The 19,377-nt window shown below is 42.5% G+C and overlaps 1 protein-coding gene across 1 annotated transcript in view; it reads right to left on the bottom strand.

Annotated features, from left to right (window-relative positions):
- Positions 1-273: 273 nt before the first annotated feature.
- Positions 274-19,377, bottom strand: part of LOC127423227 (testican-2-like) — a 54,375-nt gene continuing 35,271 nt past the window's right edge. The window contains exons 6-11 of the mRNA XM_051667366.1: positions 15,349-15,493; positions 13,109-13,231; positions 12,749-12,967; positions 3,752-3,814; positions 3,090-3,227; positions 274-3,005 (exon numbers count right to left, since the gene is read on the bottom strand). Coding sequence (XP_051523326.1) covers positions 2,866-3,005; positions 3,090-3,227; positions 3,752-3,814; positions 12,749-12,967; positions 13,109-13,231; positions 15,349-15,493 — 828 coding nt within the window. The 3' untranslated portion in view covers positions 274-2,865. The remainder of the gene's footprint in view (positions 3,006-3,089; positions 3,228-3,751; positions 3,815-12,748; positions 12,968-13,108; positions 13,232-15,348; positions 15,494-19,377) is intronic.

Below are 19,377 nucleotides of genomic sequence, written 5' to 3' on the forward strand. Positions count from 1 at the left end.
ACATGGCTATTTGATCAGTTAGATCTTTTACCTATTACAATAATATGTACAGAGCAAAATTTTTCATAAATTATTAAAACAGCACACTTCTGATTTGTCTACAAATTTCAAAGCACTTGTTTTGGTCATAATGTCTACAAGCTTCTCACAGCAGAGTGTTTTTAGTGGCTGCTAAAAGCTCAGTCAATGGAGTTTTTTCATAAGATATTTCTTCAGAGGAGTTTTTTATAACAAGTCTGGCAACATAAAATATTTCTTTGTACACAGAGACAATTCAATTATTTACAACATTTTATTTCACACATTTAGAGGTCACATTTTGCCGATGTTACCACGCAACCTTTAGGTAGTGTCACTATCTGAACATAATACATCTAGAGTTGTTTGTTGTGAATGATCATGCAATACTTCAAAAAATATTCAAAAACCGAGAACAATTACATTCAGCAACTTATAGCATTTCACTTTTGTGGCATTTCATTCTTAAGTATCCATGGAGACGCACAGGTTTTAATAAACAGGACAGAAACATTGAGTAAATGCACATTCAAATTAAATAATAAAAGCGGTACATTCGTGTTCAAGAAAATTATACAATAGTTTGTTCCATGAACTCCGAAGTTGTTCATCGATGATATTTGCTGAAATCATGTTTAATAGTGGAGTTCCTGGTGAAGAACTACACTACCCATGATCCTGAGGGGGGAAAAATCCACCAATAAAAGAAACAAGGCAAACAAAGTGCGCCAAAAGAACTCTGCAGTGACCGCCCACTCCCATGATGCACTGTGAATCACACAATCGAGTTACTCTCTCTACATGCTCAAACTACTAATATATTTGTATATATCTGAATATTTTTCATTGAACTTAAAATATATTGATTCTACACTTAAAGTGGCAAGAAAAAATATGTGACCCCTTTTGGAATTACTTGCATTTATGTATAAATTCATCTTAAAATCTGGTTTGAACTTCATCTGTTACAATAATGAACAAACAGAATCTGTTTTAACTAATAACACACACATTATTGTATTGTTCTTTTATATACTGAATACATCATTCAAACATTCACATTGAAGGTTGGAAAAAGTATGTGAACCCCTAGGCTAATGATGTCAACAAAAGCTAATTAGAGTCAGGAGTTGGAAAAACTGGCATCCAATTAATGAAACGAGATTGGAGGTGTGGGTTAGAGCTACTCTGATTATAAAAAGCACTCAAACATTTTGAGTTTGCTATTCACAACAAGTATCCGCTGACGTGGACCAAGGGATCACAGAAGACCTACGATCAAGAATGTTTGCTTTGCATAAAGCTGGAAAGGGTTACAAAGTTATCTTGAAGAGATTAGATATTCATCTGTCCACAGTTAGACAAACTGTCTATAAATGGAGATGATTTAGTACTATAGGTACTCTCACTAGAAGTGGCCATCCAGCCAAGATGACTCAAAGGGCACACCGCAGAATGCTCAATGAGGTATAAAAGAACCCTAGAGTGACAGATAAAGACTTGAAGGAATCACTGGAACTGGTTAACATCTCTGTTCATGAGTCTACTATACGGAAAACATTAAACAGGTATGGTGTTCATGGCAGGACGTCACGAATGAAGCCGCTGCTTTCCAACAAAATCATTGCTGCGCACCTGAAGTTTGCCAAAGACCACCTTGACACTCCACAATGCTACTGGGAAAATGTTTTGTGGACTGATGAAACTAAGTTGGAATTGTTTAGGATATGCAATATGTATGGCGTAAAAAGGGCGCCGCATTCCAACACTGAAGTACGGTGGAGGGAGCATCATGAATTGGGGCTGCTTTGCTGGTTCGGGGCCTGGACCACTTGCCCTCACTGAGGGAAATATGAATTCTCAAGTTTATCAAGATATCCTACAGGATAATGTCAGGGTGTCTGTGCACCAGCTGAAGCTCAGTAGAAGCTGAGTGATGCAGCAGGACAATGACCCTAAACATTGAAGTAAATCCACTACAGAATGGGTTCAAAAAAAGAAAATTCACCTTTTGGAGTGTCCCAGTCAGAGCCTATACCTTAACCCAATAGAGATGCTGTGGAATGACATCAAGAGAGCTGTTCAACACCAGACATACTAAGAATATGTCTGAGCTGAAGCAGTTCTGTAAGGAAGAATGATCCCAAATTCCTTCTGAACATTGTGCAGGTCTAATCCGCAGCTACCGGAAACACTTGGTTCAGGTTATTGCTGCCAAAGGAGAATCAACCAGTTATTAAATCCAAGGGGGTCACTTACTTTTTCTTGCCACTGTACTTTTTTTTTAATTAAAATCAAAATTGTGATACTTACAACTCTTTTAATGAAGGATTTTGTAAAAAAAAAAAAAAAAAAGACAAAATCAAAAACACAGCTGAAAAAGTGGGCAGGCACTGTTGCGCTATATTATTAAACGCAATTAATGAGCGACTAACTGTACATCACAGAACTGCTGTATAAAAACAGTATCACACTCACAATCTCTCTGTGGTGATTACCTAAAATCACAGTCATGCTGACATTCAGAACAACAGCGCAACTGTGAGTGAGATACTGCGTTATTCTACAGCTAATAATCTAGGTTAGAAATTCCTGTAATGCAAACATATCAAATGCACACGAAACTCTGGCTATAGCCACATGCACAGCTAAACAGGTGAGTGTTTAACCTGCTCTCCAGAAGTTATTTACCATGAAGAACAAGTTCTTTTGCATAAATCATCTCGGATTAAACATACTACCCTGTTAAATCTGGTTTGAATGCGTCAAAAATCAAAGAAAACAGCTGGTTTGTCTGTGGACAAGTTGATCTGCAGCGCTCATGGACACGTGTCACGTGTAGATGTTTTACCAGATGTATCCTCCATCATCACTCTCACCCGGCTCCTCCTCCTCCTCTTCCTCCTCTGCGTTCTCCTCCGTCTCTTTCTCCTCTTCATCCTCCCATCCGACGCCGCTGCTGAAATCTCCAGAACTGACCAGATCATCTACAACAGAGACAAACTTAATGACTGTGCAGTCCACATGATGTTAAGTTTATGCTCAAAACTAATAGATCCAGCGGCGCTCACCGCAGTCTGGGTTTCCATGGATACGTGACCCTGTGGCCTCTGTTCCATGCGGATCTACACACCAACACTCGCCTCGACTGCGGTCACACTGCAGTTTCCTGTAATAGCCATCTTCATCGCAGCTGGGGATGTACATACCTGCACACAGACACACAATAATAGATTTGAGTTTAAAGTCAACATGAAATCAACACTGACCACTATTTACAGTCTTAAAACATGTTCCTGGTCTAATAATGAAGGATTCTTTGTGCATGTTATTCCAAAATAAAATCAACATAAAAAAGTCTTTGTAATCTTGAATTAAAATTAAATTACTTTCATTTTCAGCTGATGTCACCGATTCAAATTAATTTTCAACCCTTCCCCTCATAGACATTTATTGTTTTTATTTAAAGCTAATAGCTACTACTGACTAACCCTATAAAAACATAGTTTTTAATATAAATGTTCATTTTTCCAAATGAGGAAACCCAGAATGTCCCCAAAGTTTAGTCATATTTAGCAAACTACTAGGGACAAATTTGTCCCAAAATTATAGCTAAGTAAACAAACACACATTTCATTCAAGTGTGTGTGTGTGTTTGTGTGTCTGTGTGTGTGTTAGTGTGTGTGTTTTTTTGTGTTTGTGTGTGTGTGTTAGTGTGCGTGTGTGTGTTTACCTGGTTTTCTTGTAGATGCTTCCTGTATCTGGATCCTCTCGATCTCAAGCAGACATGGAGGTTCTGACAACACATGAAGGATCATCACTCACTCAAAGTTTTGTCGATGTAGTGACACTAGGGGTCACACTTGTGAGCCCCAAACACCTCTGCTTTTTGAAAAAGGCCAATGGGAATTGGCGAGTGGAATTTGCATGCCACTCCCCCGGACATACGGGTATAAAAGGAGCTGGTATGCAACCACTCATTCAGATTTTCTTTTCGGAGCCGAGCGGTTGCATTCAGTGCACTGAATTCAATTCTCCCTTCCGTTCACCTCAAACTGCTGGATTTACAGCGCATTTCAGCGGCTTCTCCCCCTCTGCACCCGTGGAGTGCAGAGAATGCCCATGGGTGCTTCGGCAGAGCAAAACAAAGAGTATATTCTAAAAGAGTATATTTTCATAAAAGAGCGGCACACACTGAACGTCTTTTTAAAGATGCCTTTCCGTGTGTGTGTTATTCCTGGTTGCAGTCATTATCTCTCCACTTCTGACGGCCACGATCGCTGTCTTACATGTCTGGGCGCTGCCCACGTGGAGACATCGTTCATGGATGGGTCTTGTCCTCATTGCGTGAAAATGACCATGGCAACGTTGCGGTCGCGGCTTGACTTCGTAAGAAAGCAAGCCACCCCAGCGGCTCCCCGCCTCGGTCCTTCTACCTACGGGTATGAGGCCGCATCGGTTAGCACTGGGGGCGATTTGAGGACTTCAGTGGGAGCACCTCCGCCAGTAACCCCCCACGGACCTCCCATTCCTCAACACGCTCGCTTGCCCTGGTCGGGATGAGACCGCCGGCTCGTCTCAGGGCGAGTTCGATCTCTTATTCGGGGCCCAGGAAGACGATGAGTTATCGAGCGCAGCATCAGAGAGCGGGCTCGTCCAGTCTGACGCGAAGGCTTCGGCTGGGCTTCCTCCTTTGGGTGTGGTCGCCCAGTCTCAGGCCAACACGATGATGACGGACATGCTTTCCCGGGCAGCCGCGAGCATCAGGCTAGAGTGGAACCCTCCACTCTCCCCTGAACCCTCGCGGCTCGATGATTGGTTCCTGGGCCCCCACCCTGGTCCCTTTCTTCCCGGAAGTGCATGAGGAGCTGACAAGATCGTGGGGGGCACCTTTTACTACCCGATCCCGATCTTTCAGCTCCCCCGCTCTCACTACCCTCGATGGTGGGGTGGCCAAGTGGTATTCGGTGATCCCCAGGTGGATAAGGTGCTCGTGGTGCACTTGTGCCCGCAGAGCACCACCACCTGGCGTGGGCGCCCGAAGCTCCCGTGCAGGGCCTGTAGGTTTTCTTCGTCTCTGACGGCTAAGGCCTATGGTGCTGCAGGACAATCCGCCTCCGCCCTGCACGCCATGGCTCTCCTGCAGGTACACCAAGCCAGGGCGCTAAAAGAGATGCACAAGGGTAGTTCTGACCCAGGATTGATGCAGTAACTGCGCTCGGCAACCGACCTCACTCTCCGGGTGACGGAGGTCAAGGCATGGTCTCTTGGGCAGGCGATGTCCACCCTGGTGGTCCAGGAGCACCACCTTTGGCTCAACCAGGTCGAGATGAGAGAGGCTGACAAGGCACAGTTCCTTGACGCCCCCATTTCCCAGGTTGGCCTGTTCGGCGACACCGTCGAGGACTTTGCCCAGCAGTTCTCGGTGGTGAAGCACCAGACGGAGGCTATTCAACACATCCTGCCCCGGCACGGCTCAAGACCCTGCACCCCGTTTGCTCGTGCTCCTGCAGCAACAGCACCGACTCCGCCGCAGCCCGATCCCGCGGCCCGGCCCTGGCATGGAAGCAGAAACCACCCGTCTCACGGCTGGCCGCCAAGAACCCAAGGAATGCTTCGAAGCGCTCCTGAGACGGGTGACCCAAGGATGAGGAGACCCACTTCTATGGAGCTGGTAGACAGACCACTCCATCCCCCGGTGGAGGGCCAGGAGGAGAATCATTTGTTTCACTTTTTGCCGCATGCCCAAGAAGCTGCGGTACCCAAAACTTCAACAAAATAGTGGTTTTCTTGTTCCCTGGGTCACATATCAGGTGCGCACGGCCGTCGTCACGACCGTCGTCCACCCACGGGGTTTGAGCCCCCTCAAAGTGGTGCCTCAGGCTCCGCCCCGCCGTGAGGCCCCACCCGCCGGTACATCCGACGTGATTGTCCCCTTGGTTCCCCTCGCCTGGAATTTGGACGCGTGGTTCGCAGTTTCCAACCCGTCACAATGGCTGACCCGGACCGTCCGACTCGGCTACACGATTCAGTTCACCAGGTGCCCGCCCAGGTTCAGCAGCGTCCACTTCACCTCAGTGAAGGGCGAGAACGCCGCTGCCTTGCGTGCGGAGATCGCTACCCTTCTACGGAAGGGTACGATAGAGCCTGTCCCTCCGGCCGAGATGAAGAAGGGGTTTTACAGCCCCTACTTCATCATACCGAAGAAAGGCAGTGGGTTGCGGCCAATCTTGGACCAGCGAGTACTGAACTGGGCTTTGCACAGACTCCCATTCAAGATGCTGATGCAAAAATGCATTTTAGCGAGCGTTCGGCATCAAGATTGATTCACGGTGGTAGACCTGAATGGATGCCTCCAATATGCAAAGGGCACACAGCCGCCGGCTCGTGGACTGGCCCGCGGCTGCGTTGGCACATCAACTGCCTCATGTTGTTGGCAGTACTGCTCACCCTGCGGAGGTTCTGGCCGTTGATTCAGGGCAAGCACATGTTGGTCCAGATGGACAACATGGCGACGGTAGCGTACATCAACCGTCAAGGCCGTCTACGCTCCCGTTGCATGTCACAACTCGTCCGCCATCTCCACCTCTGGAGTCAGCAGCGCCTCAAGTCACTACGAGCCACTCACATCCCGGGCAACCTCAACACCGCAGCGGATGTGCTGTCACGACAGGTTACGCTCAGGGGAGAGTGGAGACTCCACCCCCAGGTGGTCCAGCTGATTTGGAGTCTATTTGGTCGAGCACAGGTAGACCTGTTTGCTTCCCGGGAATCCTCCCACTGCCCGCTTTGGTACGCCCTGACCGAGGCACCCCTCGGTATAGATGCGCTGGCACACAGCTGGTCCTCGGGATTATGCAAATACGTGTTTCCCCCAGTGAGCCTACTTGCACAAACCCTGTGCAAGGTCAGGGAGGATGAGGAGCAGGTTGTCCTAGTAGCACCCTACTGGTCCACCCAGACGTGGTTCTCGGACCTCACGCTCCTCGCGACCCCCAGAGATGCGCAGTCGGATGGGTGCTTTCCTTCCTGCAGGAGAGGCTGGAGGGGCGGCTGTCCCCCTCCACCTTGATGGTGTATGTAGCTGCCATTTCGGCACATCACGATGCAGTGGATGGTAAGTATTTGGGGAAGCATGACTTGGTCATCAGGTTCCTGAGAAGCGCTAGGAGGTTGAATCCCTCCAGACAGCGCCTCATCCCCTCATAGGACCTCTCTGTAGTCCTTTGGGGTCTACGGGGAGCTCCCTTTGAGCCCCTGGAGTCAGTTGAGCTTAAGGCACTCTCTTTGAAGACTGCCCTCCTGACTGCGCTCACTTTCATCAGAGGGTAGGGGACCTGCAGGTGTTCTTTGTCAGCAAATCGTGCCTGGAGTTAGGTCCGGGTTACTCTCATGTGATCCTGAGACCCCAACCAGGCTACGTGCCCAAGGTTCCCACTACCCCTTTTAGGGATCAGGTGGTTAACCTGCAAGCGCTGCCCCAGGAGGAGGCAGACCCAGCTTTGGCATTGCTGTGTCCGGTGCGTGCTTTATGCATCTATTTGGATCACACGCAGAGTTTTAGAAGCTCCGAGCAGCTCTTTGTCTGATTTGGTTGACAGTGGAAAGGAAGCACTGTCTCCAAACAGAGGATCGCCCACTGGGTCGTTGATGCCATCGTGATGGCATATCACACTCAGGACGTGCTGCCCCCCATGGGGTTATGAGCCCACTCTACTAGGAGTGTGGCGGCCTCCTGGGCCCTGACCTGTGGCACCTCTTTGGCAGACATCAGCAGAGCAGCGGGCTGGGCAACACCCAACACCTTTGCGAGGTTCTACAATCTCCGGGTTGAGCCGGTTTCGTCCCGTGTTTTGTTGGGTACGAGTAGGTAAGTTCTGGGACAGCTTGCCGGGTGTACCGCTTGCGCATAGCGCCTTTCCCCTCCCATGAGGTGAAGATGTGCGCTTTTGACCCCCAGTCATGTTCACAAGTTGTGATCCCTGGATGACTTGCCTCCTTAGCCCTGTGGCAGACGAGTTTGTGGAGAAACTTGCTGCCAGCCCAGTACATGTGCTAATTAGGCCCTGTACTGGGGTAGGTGCTCCACTTGTGCTGGTTCCCCGTAGGTGACCCCATGTGATATCTTCTGCTAAATAATTTCCCTGTCGGTAAACTGCGTATTCCTTGGGCAGAGGCCCCTCTGCCCCTGGTCATCATGTTTGTTGAAAATCCTCCCCCCTTGGGTAGGACCTACCATGCGACTTCTCCACATGACATACTTCCGACAAGACTTGGGAAGACCATGTGACGTATTTCCACTCAAAACACCCCCCCCCCCCTTCTCTGGGTGGGGTGTGGTCTCCGCGGTGTCTTCCCCTTGGGAGTGACACCCCCCCAACGTAGACATTTATGGCCCCCAGTCGGTTAACAAATTCCACTCTTTTTGGGGAGAAAAAAGAGGAAAAGGGGCCACAGCTGGGCTAGCCTGTTCCTATTGTTGGGCAGTCGACTTGTTCCCAAAGGACCGTTCGATGCTAATAAGAGCGTTGGGGGAGGTTACGTGATGGCCTGGTGTGCTGGCTACGAGGCACACAGCGGTCTGCCTGTCTCACACCGCCAGTCCACTTAACACATTTCAGCTAGTTGTGGCGTTTTGTATAGTGTCACTGCATCGACACAACGTCGAGTGAGTGACAGATAGAGAAAGTCCTGGTTACTTTCGTAACCTCTGTTCCCTGATGGAGGGAATGAGACTTTGTGTCCCTCTTGCCACAACACTGAACTACCCGCGGAAATGGCCGGGACCTTGTCTCAGCTCCTCAGCACAAAACCTGAATGAGTGGTTGAATACCAGCTCCTTTTATACCTGTATGTCTGGGAGAGTGGCATGCAAATTCCACTCTCCAATGCCCACTGGCCTTTTTTCAAAAAGCAGAGGTGTTTGAGGCTCCCAAGAGTGACCCCTAGTGTCACTACATCAACACATTGTCTCGTTCCCTCCATCAGGGAACGGAGGTTATGAAAGTAACCAGGACGTTATTCAACTTTAATCAAATAAATCTGTTATATAATGTTTTGGTAACACTTTATTTTAAGGGTCCACAATAATGCTCTAGTTAAGCATGGATAGTACAAAATGTAATAACTAACTGAATGTAGAGTAAGGCCATAATTTGCAATTTATTAAATGTCTTATTTTTGTGCATTAAATGCATTAAAATGTTAATGCTCAATTTTAGAGATCCATCAACTTTAATGAACAATATTAAGCCAGTAATTTAGGCTAATTAATATTAGTTTAACAAAGCTGTTACTAATAAATGCATATATACCGATCAGCCACAACATTAAAACCACCTGCCTAATATCGTGTAGGTCCCTATCATGCCACCAAAACAGCTCTGACCCGTCGAGGCATGGACTCCACAAGACCTCTGAAGATGTCCTGTGGAGTCTCCATGGAATGGACTTGTTGGCCCAGCACATCCCATAGATGCTCAATCGGATTGAGATCTGGGGAATTTGGAGGCCAAGACAACACCTTGAACTCTTCATCATGTTCCTCAAACCATTCCTGGATAATTTTTGCAGTGTGGCAGGGCGCATTATCCTGCTGAAAGACGCCACTGCCATCAGGGAATACCGTTGCCATGAAGGGGTGTACCTGGTCTGCAACTATGTTTAGGTAGGTGGCACATGTCAAAGTAATATCCACATGAATGTCAGGACCCAAGGTTTCCCAGCAGAACATTGCCCAGAGCATTGTTTCTTCCCATAGTGCAACCTGCTGCCATCTCTTCCCCAGGTAAATGACACACACGCACCTGGCCAGCCACCTGATCTAAAAGAAAACGTGATTCATCAGACCAGGCCACCTTCTTCCATTGCTCAAAGGTCCAGTTCTGACGGTCACGTGCCCATTGTAGGCACTTTTGGCGGTGGACAGGGGTCAGCATGGGCACTCTGAACGGTGTGTGGCTACGCAGCCACATAAGCAGCAAGCTGCAATGCACTGTGTGTTCTGACACCTTTCTATCATGGCCAGCATTAAGTTTTTCAGCAATTTGTGCAACAGTAGCTCTTCTGTGGGATCGGACCAGACAGGCTAGCCTTCGCTCCCAGCGCGCATCAGTGAGCCTTTGGCGCCCATGACCCTGTTGCCAGATTACCAGTTGTCCTTCCTTGGATCACTTTTGGTAGGTACTAACCACTGCATACCAGGAACACCCCACAAGACCTGCCATTTTGGAGATGCTCTGACCCTTTCGTCTAGCCATCACAATTTGGCCCTTGTCAAAGTCGCTCAGATCCTTACGCTTGCCCATTTTTCCTGCTTCCCACACATGAAATTCAAGAACTGAATGTTTAGTGAAGTAAATCGTTCAGTGAAGTTTGCAATGGCAGCAAATTTAGGTGCTTAGGTGCTGACCCTGTTTTTTTTATTTTTTATTTATTTGTAGCAAGTTGCTGCTCATGATGACGTCACAGTGATGTCATTATGTTGTTTACAAAAAGCTGTAGAAGTACGGCAAAAAATTGTGCAAACGCCTTAATGCATTTTTAAGATATGAGCAATCAAACATTGTGGCCACTATTTTTTTGGGCCACCCTGTATATATATTAATAGAATAATTATGAATATATTTTACATTTATATATCAAAATATTCTATTAAAGACAACTGGACCCCCTGATCTATAGTGAACGTTTAACCTATTCAACTTATTGCTTTGTTTTGCATGTATTAGGTGGTATTTTCAGTTTATTGAAATATATTAAGACAGTATTTATGAGGGGGCCTGGGTATCTCAGTGATAAAGGTGCTGACTACCACCTCTGGAGTTCGCTAGTTCGAATCCAGGGCATGCTGAGTGACTCCAGCCAGGTCTCCTAAGCAACCTAATTGGCCCGGTTGCTAGGGAGGGTAGAGTCACATGTGGTAACCTCCTCATGGTCACTATAATGTGGTTCTCGCTCTCGGTGGGGTGCGTGGTGAGTTGAGCATGGATGGCGTGAAGCCTCCACACACGCTATGTCTCCGTGGCAACACGCTCAACAAGCCACGTGATAAGATGCGTGGATTGATGTCTCAGACGAGGAGGCAGCTGGGAATCGTCCTCCACCACCCGGATTGAGGCAAATCACTACGCGACCACAAGGACTTAAAAGCACATTGGGAATTGGGCATTTCAAATTGAAAATTTTTTTTTATGACAAATTATTATTGGTTTTACTAAATTGTTACTAATGAATTGCTAAAATCTTAAAATAAATATTTACTTATACAGGTTATTACGTTGTTTGACATTTATTAGGTGTTTACAATATTTGCAGTAAACTTAAAAATGTTCAGAGAGTTTTACAGTAATTTAAATGTGCAAAACAAACCAATAACTTTAATAAGTTAAACTCTCACTTTAGAACAGAGGGTCAAGTCTTTAATAAAAGATATTAATAATTTATTAGAAGCAGCTTTGTAAAGCTGATCATAATTAGAATGAATTTCTGGCTTAATATTATTTAGCAACTTAATATAAGATCTCTAAAACTGAGCATTAAATGCATTACTTTCTACAAAAAAATAAGATGTTTAATACATTGTAAATTATGGCTAAGTTAGCCTAAATCTGCATGCAGTTAATTATTATTAACTGTCTTATTCATGCTTAACTAGTACATTATTGTGGACTCTTAAAATAAAGTGTTACCATTTAAAAAATAAATAAAAATACAATAAATAATTCAAGATTTTCATGTATTCATTTATTTGATTCCTTAGTTTTAATTAGAAGAATTTACACGCTATGTACACGCTTATCCATTTTTGTTTGAAAACGCATTAATTTTGCTACGTTTACGACTCTCATCCATGCTAAAACAATATTTTCCTCCTTTCAAAGCGCTTTCCATTAGCACATACTTTGGAAAACAATGACATCAGGAAACTGAAAAGTGAGTTTTCAAACTAAAATGGATTAGCATGGACATGGTCTAAATATAGTAATTTCTAAATCAGTATTTTTAACCCTCCTATAGTATTCAAAAATGGCACCATCCTTTGGCATTCGCGGAAGGTTTAGATGTGTAACCCTTTTTTTATGATACTATTTTTGTGTTCTGCACTGTGTGTGTGTTATTGTCTCGCCCCTTCATTTCTGAGTGTGTATGTTTAGCATTGTGGCTGATTTATTGGTTTTATTTGACAAATGTAAAAAAAAAAAAAAAAATGTCATAAAAAAATGTTATAGTCTCACCAGTTCATTCTTGTGTGTGTAAGTGTGTTTGTGTGTGAGTGGGTGTGTATGTTTTGCACTGAGGATGTTTTAGAGTCTCACCCTGTAATTCCTGTCTGTTTTGTTCTGCATTGTGGCTGATTTATTGATTGTATTTGTCAGATAAAAAAAACTTCTCTGTTTTTTTTGTGGGGTTTTTTTGGCCTTTCCCATTCATTTTCAATGGTCGGTCAATTTTGACCGTGAATACCAAAGGTGTCACTCTTTTTTTTTTTTATGACCACCCAGTTTGTTTTGCATGTTCAAATGGCAAATGGAGGAAAAGCCACCAAGTCTTGTACTGATCAGATAAGTGAAACCATTTTTATTAAATTTAAAAAATGTATTTCGGTCAAAAATGACCGAATAACATAAGAGGGTTAAAGACATTTCTAAATGTTCTCTTTTAAAGAAGTACAATATAAAATGGAAACATTTGAAGAGAGAATGAATTGATTGAATCAAGACAGACTCACTCTCTCTCCAGAAACACAGACACCACTCTGCTGTGGAAACTTTGCCATCTCGGTAGGAGTCACAGGAGTTGAAGAAAGGTCTGATGCACACTTCATATTTCTCCAGGTTTACGGCAGCCAGCTCGGAATGATCCAAGAACAGGTCATTACTGGTGTCCAGCTTGGAGAACATCCAGCCGATAGAGTCCTTACAGCCAGCCACGTGACCCCTGTCAAACACTGCAGACGAGGACACAACTGTGAGAACTCACACGACCTCATTATGTTGTGTTTAATTCAGCCAATGGCATCCAGTTATCATCTTGGAAATAAATACTAATATTATGCTGTTTTAATTCAGTTTTGTGTAAAAATGTTGACCTGATGTTGTGCTCTGTCTTCCAGAGTTGTTCTGCTTCGCATTGCCATGAAGAAGCTGAAACCAGTCTCTGAGCCTGTCACCCAGATCCGCCAAATCCTGACCAGTACACATCTCTACAGACACTACAGAGAGAGAATCACAGCTTATATACTGTATGTTTTATGTAAGAATCAGATCTTGTTCAAGTGCATATTGTATGTCATGGAATAGTTCAAGAAAAACACATGGTACTTTCTTGCTTCTGTGAAACACAAAAGGAGATTTAGACTTGGAATACAACGTATAAGTCGTACTGACTAATTTAAAGGTGTTTTTCTGGTGCATTTTAGATCTTGACAGCCCCGAGTCACTGTTTGCTTTCATGGTATGGAAAAGATCAGCATGAACATTGTTAAACATCTCCTTTTGTGACCTACTAAGCAGGAACACATTAATCATTTAGAGGAACAATAAACCCACTCAAAAGCATTACAATTTCAATTTCAACTCATACAAAAATGAACATTAAGAGCTAAACACCAAACTTGCTTTGACACAAACATAACTCTGAATATTTAATATACAGACCTAAAATTTTACAGAAAGTCATGCCAGGCTGGGTTGCAACTAACGATTATTTTAATAATCAATTAATCTTCAATTATTGCTTCAATTAATCAGATAAAAAAGCCAAATTTTATTTCCTTTATTTTGTTAAAATGTGATTATAAAAAAATACATGATTGTATGCAGGAGCACATGCTTTCCCATTGATCATAGGGCTTCGCAGCCATTTCAGGCCTCATTATATCAGATATTACACTTATTCTGTGGCGTCTCCTGGCAGGTTTTAATAAAACAAGGTACAATTGCTCAAATCCTGCAAATAAAACTCTTCAAGCAAGGAGGTAATTTAGCTGCTCCATCATGACAAGACGGCTCCCTCAAGATAATGCGCTTCTTTAGTCGACTAATCTTTAGTCTAATTTTTAGAAATGCAATTAAAAAATTTGAAATATTTAGATGGAAACACAGCTAATGAAGCTTAACGGAGACTCACTTGCGGTGAGGACAAACGGTTTTGCAAAATGGAAATACATGCATGACTTTGAATTCATAACAATGAAACATTATAAAATGTAGGAAATAACAGTAAACATAAGAGAAACAACTCTCAGCCACATTAACCCTTTAAATAAAACATAATGACATGTACATAAGAAGTAATTACACATGCAAACACAACAATGACTAAAGGTTTGCATAGCATGCAGACATGATTTTAGTAATGAGATTTCACAGAATGAGTTTCATTCTGTGTCATTTGAGTCATCATTGAGTCTGTGTCATGTATTTGGTGCCATCTGCTGGTGGCCATATGTAACATTGTGCTTCATGTGGATTATCTAATGATCTATGCATCCGATTACCTTGTGTGTGGGTTTGTTTTGAAGATAATCACCTCCTCTAAGTAATGATATGTAATATTTTATGTTCCGTTCATTTTCCATGAAGTTATAAGCGAACACACAGCATATAAGCAACAGCAACATAATTGTCAAAGACATATATTTAGCTATTACTCGATATATTTTTGTCTGTGAGTCTGTGATGTTTTTACTGATTGCAATAATATGTACAGTGCAATTTACTTTATAAATTATCAAAATTGAAAACTTCTGTTTTGTCTGCAAATTTCAAAGCACTTGTTCAGTTTTGGTCATAATGTCTACATGCATTGGAAAGTAGAACTTCTAAGCTTTCAAACGATACCTATTTTGTGTTGGTCAAGACTGCAGTTATTAATATTTTGATGAGCTTAAAGGGTTAAACAGCACAAGCACTCTGTCAACGCACCTGACACATCAATCGGCTCACATTAAACTCTATGCTTACGATCTTCTTTGAAGAGCTAAATTTAAAGTGGTTCAGTGTTTTGTACTACTTGTGTTGTGCTCTATTCTCTTCAACTCATTTCAGCCATTTTCTTAAATGAGATGTCTCATGCAAATGCATTTTTGACTTCTGTAAAGTGACGTGATTATCGTGTATAATTGTTTAGTTGTTGCAGCACTATATTATTTCAAAAAGACTATCAAATGTGTCGGAGGAATGAGGCATCAAACATAAGCAGAGGTGATCTGTAAAGATAATGTTATGTGTTTACTTGTTATATGAAACTCCTGGGGATTTGTTTTCAGGGTATGTTCAGTGTTCAGAACAGATGCTCAGAGCTGGACAGATGTTTTGAAGGACTCACCTGGTTTGGATTCAGCTGAAGTCTCTGGATCAATCTTGATCTTGGGTTCTGGTTTAGGAACTCTAGCACTGACACAAGGACATAAACCAGAACACAACACAGACACTCCCTTACCCGACAAACACGCCTGCTGCTCCATTTTACACTACAGACAGACAGATAGACAAACAGAGAGGAAATGAGTGTTAAAAGAGACATTCCTAAGTACTTCTGTTTTACTTCACTTGGAATCACACAGGTAAAATTAAAGCGGAATGACTATTTGTACTCTAATAGTCTGGTGGAAACACAGAAACTGAAGGCACACTGCACCCCCAAATGTTGCTGAAGTGGCGTCGGGTGTAATGACGGTATGACTGTGCGGATGACCCGGGTTCAATTCCAAGTTTTGTCCCACTTTTTCCCATCCTGTGTCCTGTCTCCACTCTTAATTTCCTTGCTGTGATTTGATCAAGGTGAAGATCGGGGAGTTGAGAGAAAGGTTTAAATTAGATAAAATTAACCATGGTTTTACTACTGTAATATTGTAGTAGCCATGTAGTTTGGTGGAAGCCATGGTGTTACTAAAGTCATATGGTGTTAATATAGTAACCATGTATAATTCTGTGGTAACTATGATTTTTACCACAAAATACCATGGTGATACTATGGTTACTGCAGTAAAACCATGGTTAATTTTTGTAAGGTAAGGTTAGGGTTAGGTTTAGGGGTAGGGGTTAGTGTAGGGTGAATTCAGAAATAATAATAGCCACAATATGTAGAAGGGTTGGCACTCCTGAGAACATGTAATATTAAATGTTTATTCTTTCTCGTTCTCGCGCTTATGTGGGACAAACCACCGTAAATGAACGTGACAGTTATGAAAATGGCACATACCTATATAGAATACATAATGAGGAAAACCATCTAAAACACTTTGAAACCAGCAGACTTTGACTTCTGAGACATCAGTATGATATCCATTATGAAATCACAATATGGCCTTGCATGATTACTAAACCTTAAAAGGCTGCATTTCTGCATTCAGTTCTCCAGTCAGTGCTGTGTGAGCAAGCGGCGCCCTCTAGTGGTCTGCATTATCCATTGTCCATTATACCACTATAATACAGAATTGAAAAGGGTTTTGTTCCTTTGGTAACTTTTTATTTTTCCATGATTTGGTTGACATTTCTGTGGAACTATCCAACATATGCATAGTATAAAATTTGTATAGTATATGTAACGGGAGCCAGCTGATAGATAGCAATGTGTATAAACCTCATTCTCCTGACCTCAAGAGGTGCACTAGTGACTGATGCTAGGGACTGTAGCCTTTAGCCTCCTTGTTAGTGCACCTGCCTCCCATGCTGGAGACGCCGGTTCGAGTCCCGGACGAAACGGGTAGAACAGGAATATCACATACTGTATATACATGTAAAATGTGAGCTCTGTCATTTTGAACTACAAAACCAGAAGTGCAAAAAATGTTTTAGAAGTATAAAATGACCTTATTTCATATCAATCATCATGTTATTTTTGTATCTTTTTTTATTTCTATCATCTTTTATCTCTATTATTGGCTCTCTTTAAAATGTTGGCCTGTCATATGTTCAACAGATCCAATACATGTCCTAATGAAATTACTTATTGTCAGAACAGTAAAAAAAAAAAAAAAAAAAGCATAATTCCGAAGTAATACTGTGATCTGATGAAAAAATCAGGTAAGTGGCAAAATATCGGTATCAGCCAAACATCTTCATATCAGTGCATACGTAGTTTTATAATAACTTTTACTAACATAAAACAACATTATTAGATTATATAATGCTTAAAAGTTTATTACAATCACAGAACTGTCCTTATTCACCACTGAAAGCTGCTGCTCAGAAGAACCTAGACATGCGGTGTGACATCACAATAATTTAATCGGTCCCACTTTATATTAGGTGTCTTTAACTACTATGTACTAACATTAAAATACATACAATACAATGTTTGTATTGTGTAACTACTTGTTGTTCTGTAAAATTCTCACAAAATTCACATTTGCTGCTACTGAGGTTGAGGTACTCATAGGTTTAGCAGTAGGGGTTAGGGTAGGGTTAGGGGTAAGGTTAACAGTGTAACTACAGACACTGCAGGGGTAGTTCACCCAAAAATGAAAATTCTCTCATCATTTACTCACCCTCATGCCATCCAGGACGCCTATGACTTTCTTTCTTCAGCAGAACAAAATTAAGATTTTTAGAAGAATGTCTCAGCTCTGTACATCCAGTGCAAGTGAATGGGTGCCTACATTTTGAGGCTCCAAAAATCACATAGGACGGCTTAAAAGTAATCCATATGACTCCAGTGGTTTAATCCATGTCTTCAGAAGAGATATGATAGGTGTTGGTTAGAAACCGATCAATATTTGAATTTTTACTATAAATTCTCCTCCCTTCTCAGTCAATCTCCACTTTCACTTTCACTTTCACATTCTTCTTCTTGTGTTTTTGGTGATCCACATTCTTCATGCATATGCCCCCTACTGGGCAGGGAGAAGAAATTCTAGCAAAAAAATGACTTAAATATTGATCTGTTTCTCACCCACACCTATCAAATCACTTCTGAAGACATGGATTAAACCACTACAGTCATATGGATTACTTTTATGCTGCATTTATATGCTTTTTGGAGCTTATATAATATAAAGTGGGTTCATTTAATCTATATCTATATAATTATCCTCATTTTAAACCTAACAAATCTCTTTTTCGGTCAGATGTTTTGAATAAAAAGTGAAATTTTTGTGAATTAATGTCACCTACTTTGATATTTTGCTGTTTAATGCAATTACATTTCTATCATTTTAAGCAAGACTTACGTGTCTAAATACTTTTCCGGGCCTTTATAATATGTCTTCAGTCTATATGTGTGATTTTAACTCAGATTCAAAGCAACATTCATCTTGGATCTGTCTACATACATTGACTCTTCAGATTGAACCAGCAACCTTTGTGTTAGCTGCCAGAACCATTGAAATGTGTGTGTGTGTGTGTGTGTGTGTTGCTGACGGTAACACACAGCAGGCAGGTGATAAATGAGTTGGGCGGCTGTAAGTGGCGTGCAACTCTCCGCCCGGTCACTGTATTGATTCATGTGGTGTTTGTAATTTTGACCTTGTGTGCAAGTGAGAGAAAATTACGCCTCACGCTCTCTCTCTCTCTCTCACTGAATGAGCAATCGTTGTTTCCTGCGGTCACCCCTATAAATATTTGATATGGTTCCTGCTCAAGCCTTCATGTTCTCACTGCAGCAGCGACGCAGTGTGTGTGTGTGTGTGTGTGTGTGTGTGTGTATAAAGGCGAGGTGATGACGTGATATAATGTGTGTACTGTGTACGTATGTTATTAAGGGGTGCAAGAGCCATCTCATATCAACAAGCTTGTATGAGAAAATGAGGTCGTTTTTTACAATCATTTATCTTCATTAATGTTATGTTTAACAGATCAGACCACTTTTAAGTTTATATAGAGTATCACTTTACAGCAATTTTGCTTCTAAAAAACAACATGGCAAGGTTACAGTTAGTATGGTCGAGTAAACTGATGTATCTATTTGTTATAAGCCTTTATTTTTATTCCATCAGTTTTTAAAAAATTTTGGTTTGCCAATGTTTGGGTATCCTATTGTTCAAAAATACATTACATGTGTTTTATACTGGCACATATGGACATTTAAGATACATGTATAACATTACTAGTGTAGGGTGTAATCTAATTACAAAGTAACACATTACTGTAGTCAAATTACTTTTAACCTCTTCAACTCTGCTGACCCGCCAGTGGGTCCAAAATGGGCCGCTATGTCGTGAAAAAATGTACACTTAAAACACTGAAGTCTCCGAATACATTAGTCAGGCATATGAGGTATCGTTTGAAAGCTTAGAATCTGAACTTTTCAGAGATAACCATCACTTCTGCATTTATGTTGCAGAAAATAACAAAATAAGGCCTGAAAACATTTGTATCGCAAATCAGCGCCAGCTAGAGGTCATGTGGTAGAAAT

This window comes from Myxocyprinus asiaticus, chromosome 32, assembly GCF_019703515.2.
Source record: "Myxocyprinus asiaticus isolate MX2 ecotype Aquarium Trade chromosome 32, UBuf_Myxa_2, whole genome shotgun sequence".
NCBI classification, from domain to species: Eukaryota; Metazoa; Chordata; class Actinopteri; order Cypriniformes; family Catostomidae; genus Myxocyprinus; species Myxocyprinus asiaticus.